This window comes from Cibotium barometz, chromosome 52, assembly GCF_041138505.1.
Source record: "Cibotium barometz isolate CiBa-2024 chromosome 52, ASM4113850v1, whole genome shotgun sequence".
NCBI lineage: Eukaryota > Viridiplantae > Streptophyta > Polypodiopsida > Cyatheales > Cibotiaceae > Cibotium > Cibotium barometz.
The window spans coordinates 10,937,839-10,961,386 of record NC_141097.1 but is presented as its reverse complement, the minus strand read 5'-3'; the positions used below and the strand labels follow the sequence as shown (position 1 = coordinate 10,961,386).

The 23,548-nt window shown below is 38.0% G+C and overlaps 2 protein-coding genes and 2 long non-coding RNA genes across 4 annotated transcripts; all 4 read right to left on the bottom strand.

Moving 5' to 3' along the window:
* Nucleotides 1-3,955: 3,955 nt before the first annotated feature.
* Nucleotides 3,956-5,371, bottom strand: LOC147608795 (uncharacterized). The gene is made up of 3 exons (XR_015264389.1): nucleotides 4,454-5,371; nucleotides 4,231-4,362; nucleotides 3,956-4,123 (listed from the first exon to the last, which is right to left on the bottom strand). It is a non-coding gene; the product is annotated as an uncharacterized LOC147608795 (long non-coding RNA).
* A 2,492-nt stretch (nucleotides 5,372-7,863) lies between these two features.
* LOC147608794 (major strawberry allergen Fra a 1.06-like) lies at nucleotides 7,864-8,659 on the bottom strand. Its single transcript, XM_086788379.1, has 2 exons — nucleotides 8,387-8,659; nucleotides 7,864-8,290 (listed from the first exon to the last, which is right to left on the bottom strand). Exons 1-2 carry the CDS (start codon nucleotides 8,583-8,585, stop codon nucleotides 7,977-7,979), a joined length of 513 nt encoding a protein of 170 aa, XP_086644505.1. The 5' UTR covers nucleotides 8,586-8,659; the 3' UTR covers nucleotides 7,864-7,976.
* A 5,062-nt stretch (nucleotides 8,660-13,721) lies between these two features.
* Nucleotides 13,722-15,137, bottom strand: LOC147608793 (uncharacterized). The gene is made up of 3 exons (XR_015264390.1): nucleotides 14,220-15,137; nucleotides 13,997-14,128; nucleotides 13,722-13,889 (listed from the first exon to the last, which is right to left on the bottom strand). It is a non-coding gene; the product is annotated as an uncharacterized LOC147608793 (long non-coding RNA).
* Nucleotides 15,138-17,629: 2,492 nt separating this feature from the next.
* Nucleotides 17,630-18,426, bottom strand: LOC147608792 (major strawberry allergen Fra a 1.06-like). The gene is made up of 2 exons (XM_086788202.1): nucleotides 18,153-18,426; nucleotides 17,630-18,056 (listed from the first exon to the last, which is right to left on the bottom strand). The coding sequence occupies exons 1-2, from the start codon at nucleotides 18,349-18,351 to the stop codon at nucleotides 17,743-17,745; spliced, it is 513 nt and encodes a 170-aa protein (XP_086644328.1). The 5' UTR covers nucleotides 18,352-18,426; the 3' UTR covers nucleotides 17,630-17,742.
* Between the last annotated feature and the right edge of the window lie 5,122 nt (nucleotides 18,427-23,548).

Sequence of the window (23,548 nt, the reverse complement as noted above, 5' to 3'; positions counted from 1 at the left end):
TGCTTGTGTTCTATGGAATTATAGATCCCATAGCTCTCGAGAAGGTCAATACGTACAAAGCCCATATTGCACATGAATTCAACAAGGAAAAAAAATAGGGGCTATTTTAGAGGGGCCTTTGATATTGTCATGCTATTTCACTAGAAAATAGGGCCTTTAGAGGGGCCTTGATATTGTCATGTTTTTAAAGTTTTAGGTTCATATATAAATGATTCGCTAACCCATCTATACTTATACTATTTTCGTGGTATCTTATTTTTTACCCTGAACTTCAAGGGAAAAGTGAACAACTCCTTGTCTAAGGAATTCAAGGGAAAATTGAATAACTCCATACCTATGGATTGTTATAGGCTCCAGATACACCTATGTTACAAATTTGAGTTCATAAAGTACTCCTTCTATTTAGAACTAAGAAAATAAAGCCCCTTATGTTGAAGCTTTTTGAAGTCCATAAGAAAATAAATACCCTTATGTTGAACTTATGTGTTTCCTTCCACATTTTCTACTAAGCCCCTTATTCATAGGTTTACACTAAGGTTGCATTTTAGGAAATCCTACCACATGTCATACTTTACAATTATTTCTATTGACATGTGTTACTTTCATGCATATTGTATAGAAAGGAACTAGCATTAATTCTTGATGAAGAGTAGCGCTACAAATGGAAATGCAGACATGTTGAGAAAATGGCTAGGATAATGCATCCATATTATCTTTCAAATAAAGAAGATTTTAAGATGATTCTCATAGTATACTCATCATTACTGAATGTAGACATGACTAGTATAATGCATCCAATTTATCCTGGATATGTTGATAGAACATGCCTACAAGAATGCATCCAATTTATATTTCAAATCCTCATGCATAAGAATACCTCTTTGAAAATATGCCTAAAGCATAGCCTAATGCATGCATTAAAGCACGTATAATCCTTATACAAGTATAATGCGTAAGTATATGAATAATCTTTCTAGAAGCCCAATGCATACCCTAATGCAAATGATTAAGGCTTATGCATACCAAAATGCAAATGCATAAATGTTTATACATAGTCTATACATGCATGCATAAGGCTTATATATAAGCCTAATGCATAGGGCTAATGAAAAATCCATACGGCTTATGCGAAATAACCTAAATCATAAGGCTAATACATGCATAAGGCTTATGCTTAAGAGCCTGAAGCATAAGTCTTTGCTTATCCTAATTCATGTTGCATAACCTATGCATAAGTTATACATAGCTATATATAGGCACAATACAACAAGATAAGAAATTCCCAAGGCATCGAGGGTGCAATACTGTGCCAAATAATAAAGTAGCAGGACATAATTTATTGCTTATTCATAAGCTATATATAATCCTAATGCATAAGCTATGCATAGGCACAATACAACCAAATAAGAAATTCCCAAATCATCCAGAGTGGAATAATGTTCCAATTAATAAAGTAGGAGATAATTTTTTATTTCTTGTCACTTGCTCTCATGAAGATGGGTTTATAACATGTAGAAAAATAAATCTATGTTAAACAAGTAGCTTTCCATTATGTATAAAACACTCTATGAATAGAGCCCTTAATTATGCATAATAAATATACACATATAGATATCTCGTCCATAATTAGCTCTATGTATAAATAAATCTCATGCATAGAAAACAAGGAAAAAAAATCCCAAGCGTATACATAACATGCCAAAATTGTTGTTATCAAACAAGAAATACAAAGTCTTCCCAAGGGTACAAATAACATGCCAAAAAATAAATTAAATAGGCATACTTCAATAGCAAATGTCAAACCTACATACAACAAATGGTTAACAAGAAATTCTCATAGACGATGTTTTTTTGGTGGAGTTGTGAATTTTTATTACATATGGGAGTAAAAAATCCGTATAACTAAAGTGTACTAGCTTACCACCTAGATGTAGAACACACATTGGTAGATTTTCTAGATTACCCCACACCCACCTCATTGTTGTTGATGAGGGCATATCCCTCCTTCCAACATTATTTTTTATTTCTTGTGCCTTTCTCTTGTCAAAATGATTTATAAAATTTAGATAAGGAAATCTATATTAAGAAAAGTGCTCTTCATTATGCATAAAGGTCTCTAATTGTAGAGCTCTTAATGATGTATAACAGGTTATACACATAAAGAGCTCTCATGTGCATAAAGAGTTCTATGCATAAAGATCTCTAGCTCTCTTCCAAAGATAACAAGAAATAAAAAATCTTCCCGAGGGTACGATAACATGCAAAATAATAGACGTACCTTTTTAAGTGCACATAAAGAAATTTAATGTTAATCCTACATACAACAAATGGTACAAAGGAAATGGATAACAAGAAATTCTCTAAAATATTATTTATTGGTGCTTCTGTGAAATTCTATACATGAGAATGAGAAAAAATTAGATATTCCATGTGAAATTATATTACAAGGAAATAAGAACAAATTAGAAAGTCCATATAATAAAAATACACTAGCTTAACAACTAATACGCAACATATTGATATAATTGTTTGTAGAAATTGATTGTTCTCTTCCTCTTCTGTCTTAAATGTTGATGCGCACCTCATTGGTTTATTGTCTAGGTTATCCCACATCCACCTCATTGTTGGTGATGAGGAGATATCCCTCCTACCTTTTTTTAAAAAAAATATTGTAGCTTTCTCCTATCAATATTATTTCATAACATGTAGATAAGGAAATCTGTGCTAAGAATATAGGTCTTAATTTTGCATCAAAGACTCTAATCAAGAGATCTTAATGATGCACAATAAGCTCTACACATAAAGAGCTCGCATGTGCATAAAGAGTTCTATGCATAAAGATCCCTAGGTCTCTTCCAAAGATTACAGGAAATAAAAAATCCTCCAAAAGGTATGAAAACATGCCAAATAATAAAATAAATAGGCTTACCTCTTTAATTACACCTTTAAAAATAATGTTAAACCTACATACAACAAATGGTACAAAGGAAATGTTAAACAAGAAATTCTCTAAAATATTATTTATTGTGATTTCGTGAAATTCTATTACATGAGGAGAAAAAGAAATTCGATGCAAAATTATAATATAGGGAAATTATAACAAATTAGAAAGTCTAGATAATAAAAAAACACTAGCTAAGTAGCTAATATGAAACGCACATTGATAGACTTATTTGTAAAAATTGATGGTTCTCTTCCTCTTCTCTCTTACATATTCATGCGTAGGAAGAAATGTTAAGAGAAGAGGACCATTTCTTATGGTAATCCATTATTGCTATGAATGATACATGAGTACAACTCACATGTTGAAGTGATCTACACAAAGTTTATGCTCAGGCTTGCCTTCACTAACTACAAGAGGTGGGGCCATTATCCATGCTTTTTTCGATGCTTTAGAACTAACCTGAAAATCCCCTAAACGTTGAAATACCCGTCGAAAAAAGCGTCCAAATAGAAACGTCGAAATAGACACCGAAATAAGCGTCGAAACAAGAGTCGAAAAAAATAATTTTACCATGCATTACGTCCTTTTCAACGATTATTTTGACTAACATTCCGACTACTATTTCAACGGTTATTTTGACTGCTATTTTGACTATCATTTAGACTCTGTTTTCGATGGATGCGGGAAACTTTCGACGCTTATTTCGACGCGTGAAGGTATTAAATTTTTTTGGCATAATGGTGCATCCAGCTACAGTCTTGTAACTGGATGCACCATTATGCCAAATTTATAGAGTACCAAAGGCAAAAAAAATTTTGCATAATGGTGCATCCAGCTGCAGTCTCGTATACTGGATGCACCATTATGCCAAATTTATAGAGTACCAAAGGCAACTATACTCTGATGTGAAGAATGGCGTGAATTTGTTGAAAAAGTTAGAGAGAGTGCCATAACGTTTTCAACATTACAAAGTAGGTAAACAATTCACACAAGTGCAAACAATGGCCAAATTATATTGCAAGATGTGAAATTTACATATCAAGCTCTGACGAGATAAGCCAAAATTTGCATACAAGCTCAAACAAAGATGTGAGCTAACCAAAATGTGTATGTATAAGGGGAAAGACATGGTCAAGGCCACTCCATGCGGAGCTATCACTTAGGATCAGGCATTGGTCCCTGCTAAAACCATACAAGACGCTTTTTTTGGTATACCAAAACAATGATCTAACATGACAAGGCAAAGAAAGTATACAGATCATAAGGTTAAGGCTTGCCGCACTTACCATATCTACAATGCACCCCCAATTGAGGTTGGCGCCTTCTCACTCAAGCTTCTCCAAAAGAAAGGATGTGTTATGGCGGCGGCGAGCAATGTCCTCCTCTTCTCCCGTGGCCGGCCAACCAACCACTTGATTCTAAAAGTACCAACACAACAAGATAAGCATTGATACTTACAAAGTAGACATAACATCAAATGACACATACAAGATAAATGTTGAAACTTACAAAGTAGACATGGAATGCATCCCAACCGCCGCTTCCAAGGTGAGAGCTTCCTACGCTCTCCATTCGGGCTTTGGCCGCATCCTCTTATTGCTTGTAGCGTTGGGGATTTCGAGCATGCTTTTGCTTCTCCTCATTCCAATCCTCGGTTCTCATGTACCAAGTCTTCTCACCCCCTGCCTTCACTCTCCTAGTCACATCTCCCCGCCAATGTTTCACGACATCCACCATGTGGTCCTTTATCCACCTTATGGGAACGACATCACTACTACCGGCGGCCGGCTTGTACTCATCCTTGATTTGATTTATGACTCTATCTTTCTTGTGTTTATCCAACTTTGGCCATAAAGTCATAAAGTCATTTGCAAAGACAATGTGGCAAAGCTCACGAATGCGGCTCTTCATCTCTTGCCCAACATTATCCAAAACCACGTTGCCATTGATAATTGCCGTTGGCTAAGTGTGGCCTGGTAGCCTAGAATAGCAAAAAAGTGTCTAAGGATAGCTTGAGTGGCCTTGTAGTTTGGGGCGGTTGGGTGGAGTATACAGGAGCTCTCAAGCCTCTAGCAGTCGGGGCCGACTTAATATTTGGAATCCTATTAAGAGTTTATATGCTATGCATTTAATGTCCTTTGGTGTATTCGACATGACATTATTCAAGACATACTTTATGGTTTCTATCTAATTTTATGTTCCATTATCCTCTGTTTAGGTTATAGGGGATCTTCTCTAGATATCCCACTACATTAGTCACATTGATTGTAACATCATTGGTCTTATCGTTCGCCTGTACCCCCCCTCTCTCTCTCTCTCACACACACACACACGCGCACGCACACACACACACACACACACACACACACACATACACCCCCCCACACACACACGCACATGGGGTGGATGACCCTTTAGTCTATTTCTTTCTTTCCCTTCTTATTTTTATATATAACCTTAGGAAAAAGGGAATTAAGAAATAGTCCTCTTTTGAGATTCGTGCGTCATCCCTTGTTTAGGTAACTGTGTGAGTAGTTGTCACTATGATGGTGTCAACATGTCATTGCTTCTTGCTAATAGTTTTTATTCTTTTCTCCTTGAGGAGCTCCAGCTAGGTGGTGCTTAATTGTTTCAAAGCCTGTAGCACCATCATGGATCCTCTAAACTTTAGAGCATGTTCTTTCCTTTACAATCTAACTAACTGGACTAGTGCAATCCACCTATAAAACAACAATCATGAAGCCTTTAAATTCTAGATTTTATGACTATTGCAATCCACCGAAACCATTAGTGATTGGTTGATTGATATGGAAGTCAACCATTATGTATGGGGAGAGAGCGGGGCATCATGCCAAAAGGAATAGAGATGATACATAAACCAAAAATCCTTTATTTAAGTATATAATATTCACAGCCATGCGTGTGCGCTATAAGCATCATGCCATCCATGGTGTGAGGACTTCATGGTGGGTAGAACATTTTACTTGGTAGCGCAGCCGCGCTGCTGAAGTTGGGGTTGGTGGTAAGGTAGGCTTCCGTGGAGCGGGTGGTGGGGATGGCCGCCTCTTTTTAACTATGGTGGAAGTGGTGCTCTCCGATCCTCTGGAATTGGAGGGTGTGTTGCACCACAGCATGGTGGGGGTGTCAGGCGTCCGCCGCCACCTTTATGGTGTGAGTGAATGAGTGCCATAGCTTCCAAAGCGTTCCTCCTTCCACCAGCCTCAGCTTGGCCACAAGTCGGGCGCAGAAAATACAACTATATGTGGAGAAAATACAGTTGTACATCTGCACAGGCAGCTGTCTGGAAATTTTTATAAATTCCAGAGGGCGTCTATATATGCGTCTATAATGGATTCTATAAGCGCATCTATACCCGTGTCTATAAGCGCGTCTATAGACATGCTTATAGAGGCACTTATAGACGCACTTCGGTAGACACGATTTTAGACGCGATGATAAATGCGCCCATAACATTTTAAACCACGTTGTCAAAACGCATCTATAAACACGCCTACATTCACTTTTCCTTGTAGTGTCACAATGCTTCAAAAAGTACCTAGTGTTACTTATAAGTTAGCTTTGCCAAAAAGCTCTAAAGTTCATCTAGTTTTTCACGTCCATAGATTGAAGAAAAAAATTGGGAGATGACGATAATCGCGTCAGTCTCGAGACCCTAGTAGAACTTATGGAACCCCCATCCTTACCACACGAACTAGAAAAAGTCTTGGAGTTCCAAGAGAAAAGAACTTGACACTCTGTGTACAACAGGAGTGTTTAGTCAAGTGGAAGGATAGACCAGAAGAAGGTTCTACTTTGGGAAAAGGTACGCACACTCAGAAAGGTTCCCAAATCTTGTTTTTGAGGAGAAAAACTCCTCTTAAGGGGGGAGTAATGTCATGACAGCAGTAGTTTTGGGAGCCTAGAGAGCTCAACCGTCTGGACAAGGCATGTGCGGGGCTCAGTGGTGGTAGCCAGCATGGCCAAGCTAGAGGACACGTGGTGGAGCGCACTAAGGTAGTGTTCACAAACAGTTAAGGGGCAGTTGGCTAAGTGCGGCCCGGTAGCCTAGAATAGCAAAAAGGTGTCTAAGGATAGCTTGAGTGGCCATGTAGTTGGTGTGGTTGGGTGGAGTATACAAGAGCTCTCAACCCTCTTTCCGGTCAGGGCTGGCCTAATATTTGCAATCCTATCAAGAGTTTATATCTATGCATTTAATGTCCTTTGGTGTATTCGACATGACATTATTCTCGACATAGTTTATGCTTTCTATCTAATTTTATGTTCCATTATCCTCTGTTTATCCCACTACACTAGCCACTTGATTGTAACATCATTGGTCTCATCGGTCGTTTTAGCCTGCCCTCCCTCTCTCTCTCTTTCTCTCTCTCTCTCTCTCTCTCTCTCTCTCTCTCACACACACACACACACACACACACACACATACATGCACATGGGGTGGATGACCCTTTAGTCTGTTTCTTTCTTTCCCTTCTTATTTTTATATATAACCTTAGGAAAAAGGGAATAAGAAACACTCTTATTTTGAGTTTCGTGCGTCATCCCTTGTTTAGGCAACTGTGTAAGTAGTTGTCGTCAACATGTCATTGCTTCCTAATAGTTTTTATTCTTCTTTTTCTCCTTGGGGAGCTCCAGCTATTAGGTGGTGCTGAATTGTTTCTTCAAAGCCTGTAGCACCATCATGGATCCTCTAAACTTTAGAGCATGTTCTTTCCTCTCCAATCTAATTAACTTGTGTGACTAGTGCAATCCACCTATAAAAAAACAATCATGAAGCCTTTAGATTCTAGATTTTATGACTATTGCAATCCACCGAAACCATTAGTGATTGATTGATTGATATGGAAGTCAACCATTATGTAGGGGGAGAGGGCGGGGCATCATGCCGAAAGGAATAGAGATGACACATAAACCAGAAATCCTTTATTTAAGTATATAATATTCACAGCCATGCGTGTGCGCTATAAGCTTCATGCCATCCATGGTGTGAGGACTTCATGGTGGGTAGAACATTTTAGTTGGTAGCGCAGCCGCCGAAGTTGGGGTTGGCGGTGAGGTAGGCTTCCGTGGAGCGGGTGGTGCGGATGGCCGCCTCTTTGTAACTATGGTGGAAGTGGTGCTCTCCGATCCTCTGGAATTGGAGGGTGTGTTGCACCACAGCGTGGTGGGGGTGACAGGCGTCCGCCACCACCTTGATGGTGTGGGTGAACGAGTGCCACAGCTTCCCAAGCGTTCCTCCTTCCACCAGCCTCAGCTTGGCCACAAGTCCGGCGCTGTCAATCTCCTCGTACTTCACCTTAGCCCACGTGAAGCCGTGTTGGACTAGAGCTGCGCCAGAACAATAATATCGTCCCAGTCATATGAACATTTTAACTTAATTAGACGCAAACCACACCCCACCGCCTGCTCTAAGCGTGTACTTACTTGATTTGTTGGCTACTTTCACCAGCCAAACGCTGCCTGCTTCACCCGCCGCCCCTTCCACCACCTCCGCGCATTCGAAATGCTCCGGCAGCGCAGCCACGACAGTCACGTGGGCCTCCTCCACCAGTGCCTTCCACACACGTGTTACCGGGTGCTTCACCACCACCTCGAATTTCAGCTCCTCGTCGTAAGAAGCCATGAGTGCAGTAAGTGTAATTGTGCTTGCTGAGCTTGAAGACGGCTGGGATACTTTCTGCGAAATTAATGAAGACCACCCGCACCCATGCTTAATTTATACAAGTCTCCACCTAGTTCAACGTCCCTTTCACAAGAGGACACACACGTCCGCCATGCTCTCAATTATATATATTCTCCCACCACCACGATTACAAAAGATGGGCAGGCCATGACGGAGATGAACTTTATAAGATGCCTTCGCTGCTGCTCCGGAAGTTCCGTGCTCAAGATTTCTTTCTCGAGTTCTTTTGCATTATCCTTAGGATACCTTAGTAAAAGTAGGCCTCTTTTTTTTTTTAGGAGATACCTTAGTCTATACATTTCCGTATCAAACTAAAAGTAGGCCTCTCTTTTTAGGAGATACCTTAGTCTATGCATTTCCGTATCAAATTAAAAGTAGGCCTCTCTTTTTAGGAGAGAGTTCCATAAGCTATGATGATGACACGCTTTTGTGTCTCTCACCTGTAGACACCACATCTCTTGAGCATGCGCATTTGCTATGATCATACACTTTTGTCTCTCTCAACTGTAGACACCACAGCTCTTGAGGGTGTCAATATGCAGTAAGAAGCCCATACAGCATGCGCATTACCTATGGATATTATCTTAGATATATCCCTTTTGTAATTTTTGAGATGCTAAAATACCCTTTCCGTATATGAGACATGTTTACTTTCTGAATTTACAAACCCCTTGTATGTATGGTTTTTCCCTAGCAATAGCTATACTAATTCTATGCTCTAGAAAATACCATAATGCTTGGGAAATTCTCATTTTCCCATGGGTGCTTGATATGTGTCCAATTTATCATTAGATTAAGAATCGACCTTTGTTTTGGTGTGCTAATGAGTAGAAGAGTGCTAAGGTGTCCCAAAAGGCTACACCAAAAGTCTGAATGTACCAAAAGGCAACGTTTGAGATACTACTAGAGTAAAGGAATGATGAAGAACTCCTTTTCTTTTAAAAAAAGAAACACAAATCTTTTGAAATTTGAACTTTCAGAACCATTTTAATTTACTAACATCTCTCTTATAAGGAATAGGATCCAATTCCATCTCCTATACAGAAGAATACTGAGAGCTGAGTGCTTTTCACATGTTTCTATTTTTCACCCTTGTCTTGATGTTGTTTGAAGTCTTTCCTATGCTTGTGTTCTATGGAATTATAGATCCCATAGCTCTCGAGAAGGTCAATACGTACAAAGCCCATATTGCACATGAATTCAACAAGGAAAAAAAATAGGGGCTATTTTAGAGGGGCCTTTGATATTGTCATGCTATTTCACTAGAAAATAGGGCCTTTAGAGGGGCCTTGATATTGTCATGTTTTTAAAGTTTTAGGTTCATATATAAATGATTCGCTAACCCATCTATACTTATACTATTTTCGTGGTATCTTATTTTTTACCCTGAACTTCAAGGGAAAAGTGAACAACTCCTTGTCTAAGGAATTCAAGGGAAAATTGAATAACTCCATACCTATGGATTGTTATAGGCTCCAGATACACCTATGTTACAAATTTGAGTTCATAAAGTACTCCTTCTATTTAGAACTAAGAAAATAAAGCCCCTTATGTTGAAGCTTTTTGAAGTCCATAAGAAAATAAATACCCTTATGTTGAACTTATGTGTTTCCTTCCACATTTTCTACTAAGCCCCTTATTCATAGGTTTACACTAAGGTTGCATTTTAGGAAATCCTACCACATGTCATACTTTACAATTATTTCTATTGACATGTGTTACTTTCATGCATATTGTATAGAAAGGAACTAGCATTAATTCTTGATGAAGAGTAGCGCTACAAATGGAAATGCAGACATGTTGAGAAAATGGCTAGGATAATGCATCCATATTATCTTTCAAATAAAGAAGATTTTAAGATGATTCTCATAGTATACTCATCATTACTGAATGTAGACATGACTAGTATAATGCATCCAATTTATCCTGGATATGTTGATAGAACATGCCTACAAGAATGCATCCAATTTATATTTCAAATCCTCATGCATAAGAATACCTCTTTGAAAATATGCCTAAAGCATAGCCTAATGCATGCATTAAAGCACGTATAATCCTTATACAAGTATAATGCGTAAGTATATGAATAATCTTTCTAGAAGCCCAATGCATACCCTAATGCAAATGATTAAGGCTTATGCATACCAAAATGCAAATGCATAAATGTTTATACATAGTCTATACATGCATGCATAAGGCTTATATATAAGCCTAATGCATAGGGCTAATGAAAAATCCATACGGCTTATGCGAAATAACCTAAATCATAAGGCTAATACATGCATAAGGCTTATGCTTAAGAGCCTGAAGCATAAGTCTTTGCTTATCCTAATTCATGTTGCATAACCTATGCATAAGTTATACATAGCTATATATAGGCACAATACAACAAGATAAGAAATTCCCAAGGCATCGAGGGTGCAATACTGTGCCAAATAATAAAGTAGCAGGACATAATTTATTGCTTATTCATAAGCTATATATAATCCTAATGCATAAGCTATGCATAGGCACAATACAACCAAATAAGAAATTCCCAAATCATCCAGAGTGGAATAATGTTCCAATTAATAAAGTAGGAGATAATTTTTTATTTCTTGTCACTTGCTCTCATGAAGATGGGTTTATAACATGTAGAAAAATAAATCTATGTTAAACAAGTAGCTTTCCATTATGTATAAAACACTCTATGAATAGAGCCCTTAATTATGCATAATAAATATACACATATAGATATCTCGTCCATAATTAGCTCTATGTATAAATAAATCTCATGCATAGAAAACAAGAAAAAAAAATCCCAAGCGTATACATAACATGCCAAAATTGTTGTTATCAAACAAGAAATACAAAGTCTTCCCAAGGGTACAAATAACATGCCAAAAAATAAATTAAATAGGCATACTTCAATAGCAAATGTCAAACCTACATACAACAAATGGTTAACAAGAAATTCTCATAGACGATGTTTTTTTGGTGGAGTTGTGAATTTTTATTACATATGGGAGTAAAAAATCCGTATAACTAAAGTGTACTAGCTTACCACCTAGATGTAGAACACACATTGGTAGATTTTCTAGATTACCCCACACCCACCTCATTGTTGTTGATGAGGGCATATCCCTCCTTCCAACATTATTTTTTATTTCTTGTGCCTTTCTCTTGTCAAAATGATTTATAAAATTTAGATAAGGAAATCTATATTAAGAAAAGTGCTCTTCATTATGCATAAAGGTCTCTAATTGTAGAGCTCTTAATGATGTATAACAGGTTATACACATAAAGAGCTCTCATGTGCATAAAGAGTTCTATGCATAAAGATCTCTAGCTCTCTTTCAAAGATAACAAGAAATAAAAAATCTTCCCGAGGGTACGATAACATGCAAAATAATAGACGTACCTTTTTAAGTGCACATAAAGAAATTTAATGTTAATCCTACATACAACAAATGGTACAAAGGAAATGGATAACAAGAAATTCTCTAAAATATTATTTATTGGTGCTTCTGTGAAATTCTATACATGAGAATGAGAAAAAATTAGATATTCCATGTGAAATTATATTACAAGGAAATAAGAACAAATTAGAAAGTCCATATAATAAAAATACACTAGCTTAACAACTAATACGCAACATATTGATATAATTGTTTGTAGAAATTGATTGTTCTCTTCCTCTTCTGTCTTAAATGTTGATGCGCACCTCATTGGTTTATTGTCTAGGTTATCCCACATCCACCTCATTGTTGGTGATGAGGAGATATCCCTCCTACCTTTTTTTAAAAAAAATATTGTAGCTTTCTCCTATCAATATTATTTCATAACATGTAGATAAGGAAATCTGTGCTAAGAATATAGGTCTTAATTTTGCATCAAAGACTCTAATCAAGAGATCTTAATGATGCACAATAAGCTCTACACATAAAGAGCTCGCATGTGCATAAAGAGTTCTATGCATAAAGATCCCTAGGTCTCTTCCAAAGATTACAGGAAATAAAAAATCCTCCAAAAGGTATGAAAACATGCCAAATAATAAAATAAATAGGCTTACCTCTTTAATTACACCTTTAAAAATAATGTTAAACCTACATACAACAAATGGTACAAAGGAAATGTTAAACAAGAAATTCTCTAAAATATTATTTATTGTGATTTCGTGAAATTCTATTACATGAGGAGAAAAAGAAATTCGATGCAAAATTATAATATAGGGAAATTATAACAAATTAGAAAGTCTAGATAATAAAAAAACACTAGCTAAGTAGCTAATATGAAACGCACATTGATAGACTTATTTGTAAAAATTGATGGTTCTCTTCCTCTTCTCTCTTACATATTCATGCGTAGGAAGAAATGTTAAGAGAAGAGGACCATTTCTTATGGTAATCCATTATTGCTATGAATGATACATGAGTACAACTCACATGTTGAAGTGATCTACACAAAGTTTATGCTCAGGCTTGCCTTCACTAACTACAAGAGGTGGGGCCATTATCCATGCTTTTTTCGATGCTTTAGAACTAACCTGAAAATCCCCTAAACGTTGAAATACCCGTCGAAAAAGCGTCCAAATAGAAACGTCGAAATAGACACCGAAATAAGCGTCGAAACAAGAGTCGAAAAAAATAATTTTACCATGCATTACGTCCTTTTCAACGATTATTTTGACTAACATTCCGACTACTATTTCAACGGTTATTTTGACTGCTATTTTGACTATCATTTAGACTCTGTTTTCGATGGATGCGGGAAACTTTCGACGCTTATTTCGACGCGTGAAGGTATTAAATTTTTTTGGCATAATGGTGCATCCAGCTACAGTCTTGTAACTGGATGCACCATTATGCCAAATTTATAGAGTACCAAAGGCAAAAAAAATTTTGCATAATGGTGCATCCAGCTGCAGTCTCGTATACTGGACGCACCATTATGCCAAATTTATAGAGTACCAAAGGCAACTATACTCTGATGTGAAGAATGGCGTGAATTTGTTGAAAAAGTTAGAGAGAGTGCCATAACGTTTTCAACATTACAAAGTAGGTAAACAATTCACACAAGTGCAAACAATGGCCAAATTATATTGCAAGATGTGAAATTTACATATCAAGCTCTGACGAGATAAGCCAAAATTTGCATACAAGCTCAAACAAAGATGTGAGCTAACCAAAATGTGTATGTATAAGGGGAAAGACATGGTCAAGGCCACTCCATGCGGAGCTATCACTTAGGATCAGGCATTGGTCCCTGCTAAAACCATACAAGACGCTTTTTTTGGTATACCAAAACAATGATCTAACATGACAAGGCAAAGAAAGTATACAGATCATAAGGTTAAGGCTTGCCGCACTTACCATATCTACAATGCACCCCCAATTGAGGTTGGCGCCTTCTCACTCAAGCTTCTCCAAAAGAAAGGATGTGTTATGGCGGCGGCGAGCAATGTCCTCCTCTTCTCCCGTGGCCGGCCAACCAACCACTTGATTCTAAAAGTACCAACACAACAAGATAAGCATTGATACTTACAAAGTAGACATAACATCAAATGACACATACAAGATAAATGTTGAAACTTACAAAGTAGACATGGAATGCATCCCAACCGCCGCTTCCAAGGTGAGAGCTTCCTACGCTCTCCATTCGGGCTTTGGCCGCATCCTCTTATTGCTTGTAGCGTTGGGGATTTCGAGCATGCTTTTGCTTCTCCTCATTCCAATCCTCGGTTCTCATGTACCAAGTCTTCTCACCCCCTGCCTTCACTCTCCTAGTCACATCTCCCCGCCAATGTTTCACGACATCCACCATGTGGTCCTTTATCCACCTTATGGGAACGACATCACTACTACCGGCGGCCGGCTTGTACTCATCCTTGATTTGATTTATGACTCTATCTTTCTTGTGTTTATCCAACTTTGGCCATAAAGTCATAAAGTCATTTGCAAAGACAATGTGGCAAAGCTCACGAATGCGGCTCTTCATCTCTTGCCCAACATTATCCAAAACCACGTTGCCATTGATAATTGCCGTTGGCTAAGTGTGGCCTGGTAGCCTAGAATAGCAAAAAAGTGTCTAAGGATAGCTTGAGTGGCCTTGTAGTTTGGGGCGGTTGGGTGGAGTATACAGGAGCTCTCAAGCCTCTAGCAGTCGGGGCCGACTTAATATTTGGAATCCTATTAAGAGTTTATATGCTATGCATTTAATGTCCTTTGGTGTATTCGACATGACATTATTCAAGACATACTTTATGGTTTCTATCTAATTTTATGTTCCATTATCCTCTGTTTAGGTTATAGGGGATCTTCTCTAGATATCCCACTACATTAGTCACATTGATTGTAACATCATTGGTCTTATCGTTCGCCTGTACCCCCCCTCTCTCTCTCTCTCACACACACACACACGCGCACGCACACACACACACACACACACACACACACACATACACCCCCCCACACACACACGCACATGGGGTGGATGACCCTTTAGTCTATTTCTTTCTTTCCCTTCTTATTTTTATATATAACCTTAGGAAAAAGGGAATTAAGAAATAGTCCTCTTTTGAGATTCGTGCGTCATCCCTTGTTTAGGTAACTGTGTGAGTAGTTGTCACTATGATGGTGTCAACATGTCATTGCTTCTTGCTAATAGTTTTTATTCTTTTCTCCTTGAGGAGCTCCAGCTAGGTGGTGCTTAATTGTTTCAAAGCCTGTAGCACCATCATGGATCCTCTAAACTTTAGAGCATGTTCTTTCCTTTACAATCTAACTAACTGGACTAGTGCAATCCACCTATAAAACAACAATCATGAAGCCTTTAAATTCTAGATTTTATGACTATTGCAATCCACCGAAACCATTAGTGATTGGTTGATTGATATGGAAGTCAACCATTATGTATGGGGAGAGAGCGGGGCATCATGCCAAAAGGAATAGAGATGATACATAAACCAAAAATCCTTTATTTAAGTATATAATATTCACAGCCATGCGTGTGCGCTATAAGCATCATGCCATCCATGGTGTGAGGACTTCATGGTGGGTAGAACATTTTACTTGGTAGCGCAGCCGCGCTGCTGAAGTTGGGGTTGGTGGTAAGGTAGGCTTCCGTGGAGCGGGTGGTGGGGATGGCCGCCTCTTTTTAACTATGGTGGAAGTGGTGCTCTCCGATCCTCTGGAATTGGAGGGTGTGTTGCACCACAGCATGGTGGGGGTGTCAGGCGTCCGCCGCCACCTTTATGGTGTGAGTGAATGAGTGCCATAGCTTCCAAAGCGTTCCTCCTTCCACCAGCCTCAGCTTGGCCACAAGTCGGGCGCAGAAAATACAACTATATGTGGAGAAAATACAGTTGTACATCTGCACAGGCAGCTGTCTGGAAATTTTTATAAATTCCAGAGGGCGTCTATATATGCGTCTATAATGGATTCTATAAGCGCATCTATACCCGTGTCTATAAGCGCGTCTATAGACATGCTTATAGAGGCACTTATAGACGCACTTCGGTAGACACGATTTTAGACGCGATGATAAATGCGCCCATAACATTTTAAACCACGTTGTCAAAACGCATCTATAAACACGCCTACATTCACTTTTCCTTGTAGTGTCACAATGCTTCAAAAAGTACCTAGTGTTACTTATAAGTTAGCTTTGCCAAAAAGCTCTAAAGTTCATCTAGTTTTTCACGTCCATAGACTGAAGAAAAAAATTGGGAGATGACGATAATCGCGTCAGTCTCGAGACCCTAGTAGAACTTATGGAACCCCCATCCTTACCACACGAACTAGAAAAAGTCTTGGAGTTCCAAGAGAAAAGAACTTGACACTCTGTGTACAACAGGAGTGTTTAGTCAAGTGGAAGGATAGACCAGAAGAAGGTTCTACTTTGGGAAAAGGTACGCACACTCAGAAAGGTTCCCAAATCTTGTTTTTGAGGAGAAAAACTCCTCTTAAGGGGGGAGTAATGTCATGACAGCAGTAGTTTTGGGAGCCTAGAGAGCTCAACCGTCTGGACAAGGCATGTGCGGGGCTCAGTGGTGGTAGCCAGCATGGCCAAGCTAGAGGACACGTGGTGGAGCGCACTAAGGTAGTGTTCACAAACAGTTAAGGGGCAGTTGGCTAAGTGCGGCCCGGTAGCCTAGAATAGCAAAAAGGTGTCTAAGGATAGCTTGAGTGGCCATGTAGTTGGTGTGGTTGGGTGGAGTATACAAGAGCTCTCAACCCTCTTTCCGGTCAGGGCTGGCCTAATATTTGCAATCCTATCAAGAGTTTATATCTATGCATTTAATGTCCTTTGGTGTATTCGACATGACATTATTCTCGACATAGTTTATGCTTTCTATCTAATTTTATGTTCCATTATCCTCTGTTTATCCCACTACACTAGCCACTTGATTGTAACATCATTGGTCTCATCGGTCGTTTTAGCCTGCCCTCCCTCTCTCTCTCTTTCTCTCTCTCTCTCTCTCTCTCTCTCTCTCTCTCACACACACACACACACACACACACACACATACATGCACATGGGGTGGATGACCCTTTAGTCTGTTTCTTTCTTTCCCTTCTTATTTTTATATATAACCTTAGGAAAAAGGGAATAAGAAACACTCTTATTTTGAGTTTCGTGCGTCATCCCTTGTTTAGGCAACTGTGTAAGTAGTTGTCGTCAACATGTCATTGCTTCCTAATAGTTTTTATTCTTCTTTTTCTCCTTGGGGAGCTCCAGCTATTAGGTGGTGCTGAATTGTTTCTTCAAAGCCTGTAGCACCATCATGGATCCTCTAAACTTTAGAGCATGTTCTTTCCTCTCCAATCTAATTAACTTGTGTGACTAGTGCAATCCACCTATAAAAAAACAATCATGAAGCCTTTAGATTCTAGATTTTATGACTATTGCAATCCACCGAAACCATTAGTGATTGATTGATTGATATGGAAGTCAACCATTATGTAGGGGGAGAGGGCGGGGCATCATGCCGAAAGGAATAGAGATGACACATAAACCAGAAATCCTTTATTTAAGTATATAATATTCACAGCCATGCGTGTGCGCTATAAGCTTCATGCCATCCATGGTGTGAGGACTTCATGGTGGGTAGAACATTTTAGTTGGTAGCGCAGCCGCCGAAGTTGGGGTTGGCGGTGAGGTAGGCTTCCGTGGAGCGGGTGGTGCGGATGGCCGCCTCTTTGTAACTATGGTGGAAGTGGTGCTCTCCGATCCTCTGGAATTGGAGGGTGTGTTGCACCACAGCGTGGTGGGGGTGACAGGCGTCCGCCACCACCTTGATGGTGTGGGTGAACGAGTGCCACAGCTTCCCAAGCGTTCCTCCTTCCACCAGCCTCAGCTTGGCCACAAGTCCGGCGCTGTCAATCTCCTCGTACTTCACCTTAGCCCACGTGAAGCCGTGTTGGACTAGAGCTGCGCCAGAACAATAATATCGTCCCAGTCATATGAACATTTTAACTTAATTAGACGCAAACCACACCCCACCGCCTGCTCTAAGCGTGTACTTACTTGATTTGTTGGCTACTTTCACCAGCCAAACGCTGCCTGCTTCACCCGCCGCCCCTTCCACCACCTCCGCGCATTCGAAATGCTCCGGCAGCGCAGCCACGACGGTCACGTGGGCCTCCTCCACCAGTGCCTTCCACACACGTGTTACCGGGTGCTTCACCACCACCTCGAATTTCAGCTCCTCGTCGTAAGAAGCCATGAGTGCAGTAAGTGTAATTGTGCTTGCTGAGCTTGAAGACGGCTGGGATACTTTCTGCGAAATTAATGAAGACCACCCGCACCCATGCTTAATTTATACAAGTCTCCACCTAGTTCAACGTCCCTTTCACAAGAGGACACACACGTCCGCCATGCTCTCAATTATATATATTCTCCCACCACCACGATTACAAAAGATGGGCAGGCCATGACGGAGATGAACTTTATAAGATGCCTTCGCTGCTGCTCCGGAAGTTCCGTGCTCAAGATTTCTTTCTCGAGTTCTTTTGCATTATCCTTAGGATACCTTAGTAAAAGTAGGCCTCTTTTTTTTTTTAGGAGATACCTTAGTCTATACATTTCCGTATCAAACTAAAAGTAGGCCTCTCTTTTTAGGAGATACCTTAGTCTATGCATTTCCGTATCAAATTAAAAGTAGGCCTCTCTTTTTAGGAGAGAGTTCCATAAGCTATGATGATGACACGCTTTTGTGTCTCTCACCTGTAGACACCACATCTCTTGAGCATGCGCATTTGCTATGATCATACACTTTTGTCTCTCTCAACTGTAGACACCACAGCTCTTGAGGGTGTCAATATGCAGTAAGAAGCCCATACAGCATGCGCATTACCTATGGATATTATCTTAGATATATCCCTTTTGTAATTTTTGAGATGCTAAAATACCCTTTCCGTATATGAGACATGTTTACTTTCTGAATTTACAAACCCCTTTGTATGTATGGTTTTTCCCTAGCAATAGCTATACTAATTCTATGCTCTAGAAAATACCATAATGCTTGGGAAATTCTCATTTTCCCATGGGTGCTTGACATGTGTCCAATTTATCATTAGATTAAGAATCGACCTTTGTTTTGGTGTGCTAATGAGTAGAAGAGTGCTAAGGTGTCCCAAAAGGCTACACCAAAAGTCTGAATGTACCAAAAGGCAACGTTTGAGATACTACTAGAGTAAAGGAATGATGAAGAACTCCTTTTCTTTTAAAAAAAGAAACACAAATCTTTTGAAATTTGAACTTTCAGAACCATTTTAATTTACTAACATCTCTCTTATAAGGAATAGGGATCCAATTCCATCTCCTATACAGAAGAATACTGAGAGCTGAGTGCTTTTCACATGTTTCTATTTTTCACCCTTGTCTTGATGTTGTTTGAAGTCTTTCCTATGCTTGTGTTCTATGGAATTATAGATCCCATAGCTCTCGAGAAGGTCAATACGTACAAAGCCCATATTGCACATGAATTCAACAAGGAAAAAAAATAGGGGCTATTTTAGAGGGGCCTTTGATATTGTCATGCTATTTCACTAGAAAATAGGGCCTTTAGAGGGGCCTTGATATTGTCATGTTTTTAAAGTTTTAGGTTCATATATAAATGATTCGCTAACCCATCTATACTTATACTATTTTCGTGGTATCTTATTTTTTACCCTGAACTTCAAGGGAAAAGTGAACAACTCCTTGTCTAAGGAATTCAAGGGAAAATTGAATAACTCCATACCTATGGATTGTTATAGGCTCCAGATACACCTATGTTACAAATTTGAGTTCATAAAGTACTCCTTCTATTTAGAACTAAGAAAATAAAGCCCCTTATGTTGAAGCTTTTTGAAGTCCATAAGAAAATAAATACCCTTATGTTGAACTTATGTGTTTCCTTCCACATTTTCTACTAAGCCCCTTATTCATAGGTTTACACTAAGGTTGCATTTTAGGAAATCCTACCACATGTCATACTTTACAATTATTTCTATTGACATGTGTTACTTTCATGCATATTGTATAGAAAGGAACTAGCATTAATTCTTGATGAAGAGTAGCGCTACAAATGGAAATGCAGACATGTTGAGAAAATGGCTAGGATAATGCATCCATATTATCTTTCAAATAAAGAAGATTTTAAGATGATTCTCATAGTATACTCATCATTACTGAATGTAGACATGACTAGTATAATGCATCCAATTTATCCTGGATATGTTGATAGAACATGCCTACAAGAATGCATCCAATTTATATTTCAAATCCTCATGCATAAGAATACCTCTTTGAAAATATGCCTAAAGCATAGCCTAATGCATGCATTAAAGCACGTATAATCCTTATACAAGTATAATGCGTAAGTATATGAATAATCTTTCTAGAAGCCCAATGCATACCCTAATGCAAATGATTAAGGCTTATGCATACCAAAATGCAAATGCATAAATGTTTATACATAGTCTATACATGCATGCATAAGGCTTATATATAAGCCTAATGCATAGGGCTAATGAAAAATCCATACGGCTTATGCGAAATAACCTAAATCATAAGGCTAATACATGCATAAGGCTTATGCTTAAGAGCCTGAAGCATAAGTCTTTGCTTATCCTAATTCATGTTGCATAACCTATGCATAAGTTATACATAGCTATATATAGGCACAATACAACAAGATAAGAAATTCCCAAGGCATCGAGGGTGCAATACTGTGCCAAATAATAAAGTAGCAGGACATAATTTATTGCTTATTCATAAGCTATATATAATCCTAATGCATAAGCTATGCATAGGCACAATACAACCAAATAAGAAATTCCCAAATCATCCAGAGTGGAATAATGTTCCAATTAATAAAGTAGGAGATAATTTTTTATTTCTTGTCACTTGCTCTCATGAAGATGGGTTTATAACATGTAGAAAAATAAATCTATGTTAAACAAGTAGCTTTCCATTATGTATAAAACACTCTATGAATAGAGCCCTTAATTATGCATAATAAATATACACATATAGATATCTCGTCCATAATTAGCTCTATGTATAAATAAATCTCATGCATAGAAAACAAGAAAAAAAAATCCCAAGCGTATACATAACATGCCAAAATTGTTGTTATCAAACAAGAAATACAAAGTCTTCCCAAGGGTACAAATAACATGCCAAAAAATAAATTAAATAGGCATACTTCAATAGCAAATGTCAAACCTACATACAACAAATGGTTAACAAGAAATTCTCATAGACGATGTTTTTTTGGTGGAGTTGTGAATTTTTATTACATATGGGAGTAAAAAATCCGTATAACTAAAGTGTACTAGCTTACCACCTAGATGTAGAACACACATTGGTAGATTTTCTAGATTACCCCACACCCACCTCATTGTTGTTGATGAGGGCATATCCCTCCTTCCAACATTATTTTTTATTTCTTGTGCCTTTCTCTTGTCAAAATGATTTATAAAATTTAGATAAGGAAATCTATATTAAGAAAAGTGCTCTTCATTATGCATAAAGGTCTCTAATTGTAGAGCTCTTAATGATGTATAACAGGTTATACACATAAAGAGCTCTCATGTGCATAAAGAGTTCTATGCATAAAGATCTCTAGCTCTCTTCCAAAGATAACAAGAAATAAAAAATCTTCCCGAGGGTACGATAACATGCAAAATAATAGACGTACCTTTTTAAGTGCACATAAAGAAATTTAATGTTAATCCTACATACAACAAATGGTACAAAGGAAATGGATAACAAGAAATTCTCTAAAATATTATTTATTGGTGCTTCTGTGAAATTCTATACATGAGAATGAGAAAAAATTAGATATTCCATGTGAAATTATATTACAAGGAAATAAGAACAAATTAGAAAGTCCATATAATAAAAATACACTAGCTTAACAACTAATACGCAACATATTGATATAATTGTTTGTAGAAATTGATTGTTCTCTTCCTCTTCTGTCTTAAATGTTGATGCGCACCTCATTGGTTTATTGTCTAGGTTATCCCACATCCACCTCATTGTTGGTGATGAGGAGATATCCCTCCTACCTTTTTTTAAAAAAAATATTGTAGCTTTCTCCTATCAATATTATTTCATAACATGTAGATAAGGAAATCTGTGCTAAGAATATAGGTCTTAATTTTGCATCAAAGACTCTAATCAAGAGATCTTAATGATGCACAATAAGCTCTACACATAAAGAGCTCGCATGTGCATAAAGAGTTCTATGCATAAAGATCCCTAGGTCTCTTCCAAAGATTACAGGAAATAAAAAATCCTCCAAAAGGTATGAAAACATGCCAAATAATAAAATAAATAGGCTTGCCTCTTTAATTACACCTTTAAAAATAATGTTAAACCTACATACAACAAATGGTACAAAGGAAATGTTAAACAAGAAATTCTCTAAAATATTATTTATTGTGATTTCGTGAAATTCTATTACATGAGGAGAAAAAGAAATTCGATGCAAAATTATAATATAGGGAAATTATAACAAATTAGAAAGTCTAGATAATAAAAAAACACTAGCTAAGTAGCTAATATGAAACGCACATTGATAGACTTATTTGTAAAAATTGATGGTTCTCTTCCTCTTCTCTCTTACATATTCATGCGTAGGAAGAAATGTTAAGAGAAGAGGACCATTTCTTATGGTAATCCATTATTGCTATGAATGATACATGAGTACAACTCACATGTTGAAGTGATCTACACAAAGTTTATGCTCAGGCTTGCCTTCACTAACTACAAGAGGTGGGGCCATTATCCATGCTTTTTTCGATGCTTTAGAACTAACCTGAAAATCCCCTAAACGTTGAAATACCCGTCGAAAAAAGCGTCCAAATAGAAACGTCGAAATAGACACCGAAATAAGCGTCGAAACAAGAGTCGAAAAAAAAAATTTTACCATGCATTACGTCCTTTTCAACGATTATTTTGACTAACATTCCGACTACTATTTCAACGGTTATTTTGACTGCTATTTTGACTATCATTTAGACTCTGTTTTCGATGGATGCGGGAAACTTTCGACGCTTATTTCGACGCGTGAAGGTATTAAATTTTTTTGGCATAATGGTGCATCCAGCTACAGTCTTGTAACTGGATGCACCATTATGCCAAATTTATAGAGTACCAAAGGCAAAAAAAATTTTGCATAATGGTGCATCCAGCTGCAGTCTCGTATACTGGAGGCACCATTATGCCAAATTTATAGAGTACCAAAGGCAACTATACTCTGATGTGAAGAATGGCGTGAATTTGTTGAAAAAGTTAGAGAGAGTGCCATAACGTTTTCAACATTACAAAGTAGGTAAACAATTCACACAAGTGCAAACAATGGCCAAATTATATTGCAAGATGTGAAATTTACATATCAAGCTCTGACGAGATAAGCCAAAATTTGC

Bases quoted from the DNA above. Each gene is read 5' to 3' on its own strand.
- LOC147608794 (XM_086788379.1), bottom strand. From the start codon at position 8,585: ATGGCTTCTTACGACGAGGAGCTGAAATTCGAGGTGGTGGTGAAGCAC. The intron at 8,291-8,386 runs GTAAGTACACGC...GTTCTGGCGCAG, and splicing joins GAAAGTAGCCAACAAATCAA to CTCTAGTCCAACACGGCTTC.
- LOC147608792 (XM_086788202.1), bottom strand. From the start codon at position 18,351: ATGGCTTCTTACGACGAGGAGCTGAAATTCGAGGTGGTGGTGAAGCAC. The intron at 18,057-18,152 runs GTAAGTACACGC...GTTCTGGCGCAG, and splicing joins GAAAGTAGCCAACAAATCAA to CTCTAGTCCAACACGGCTTC.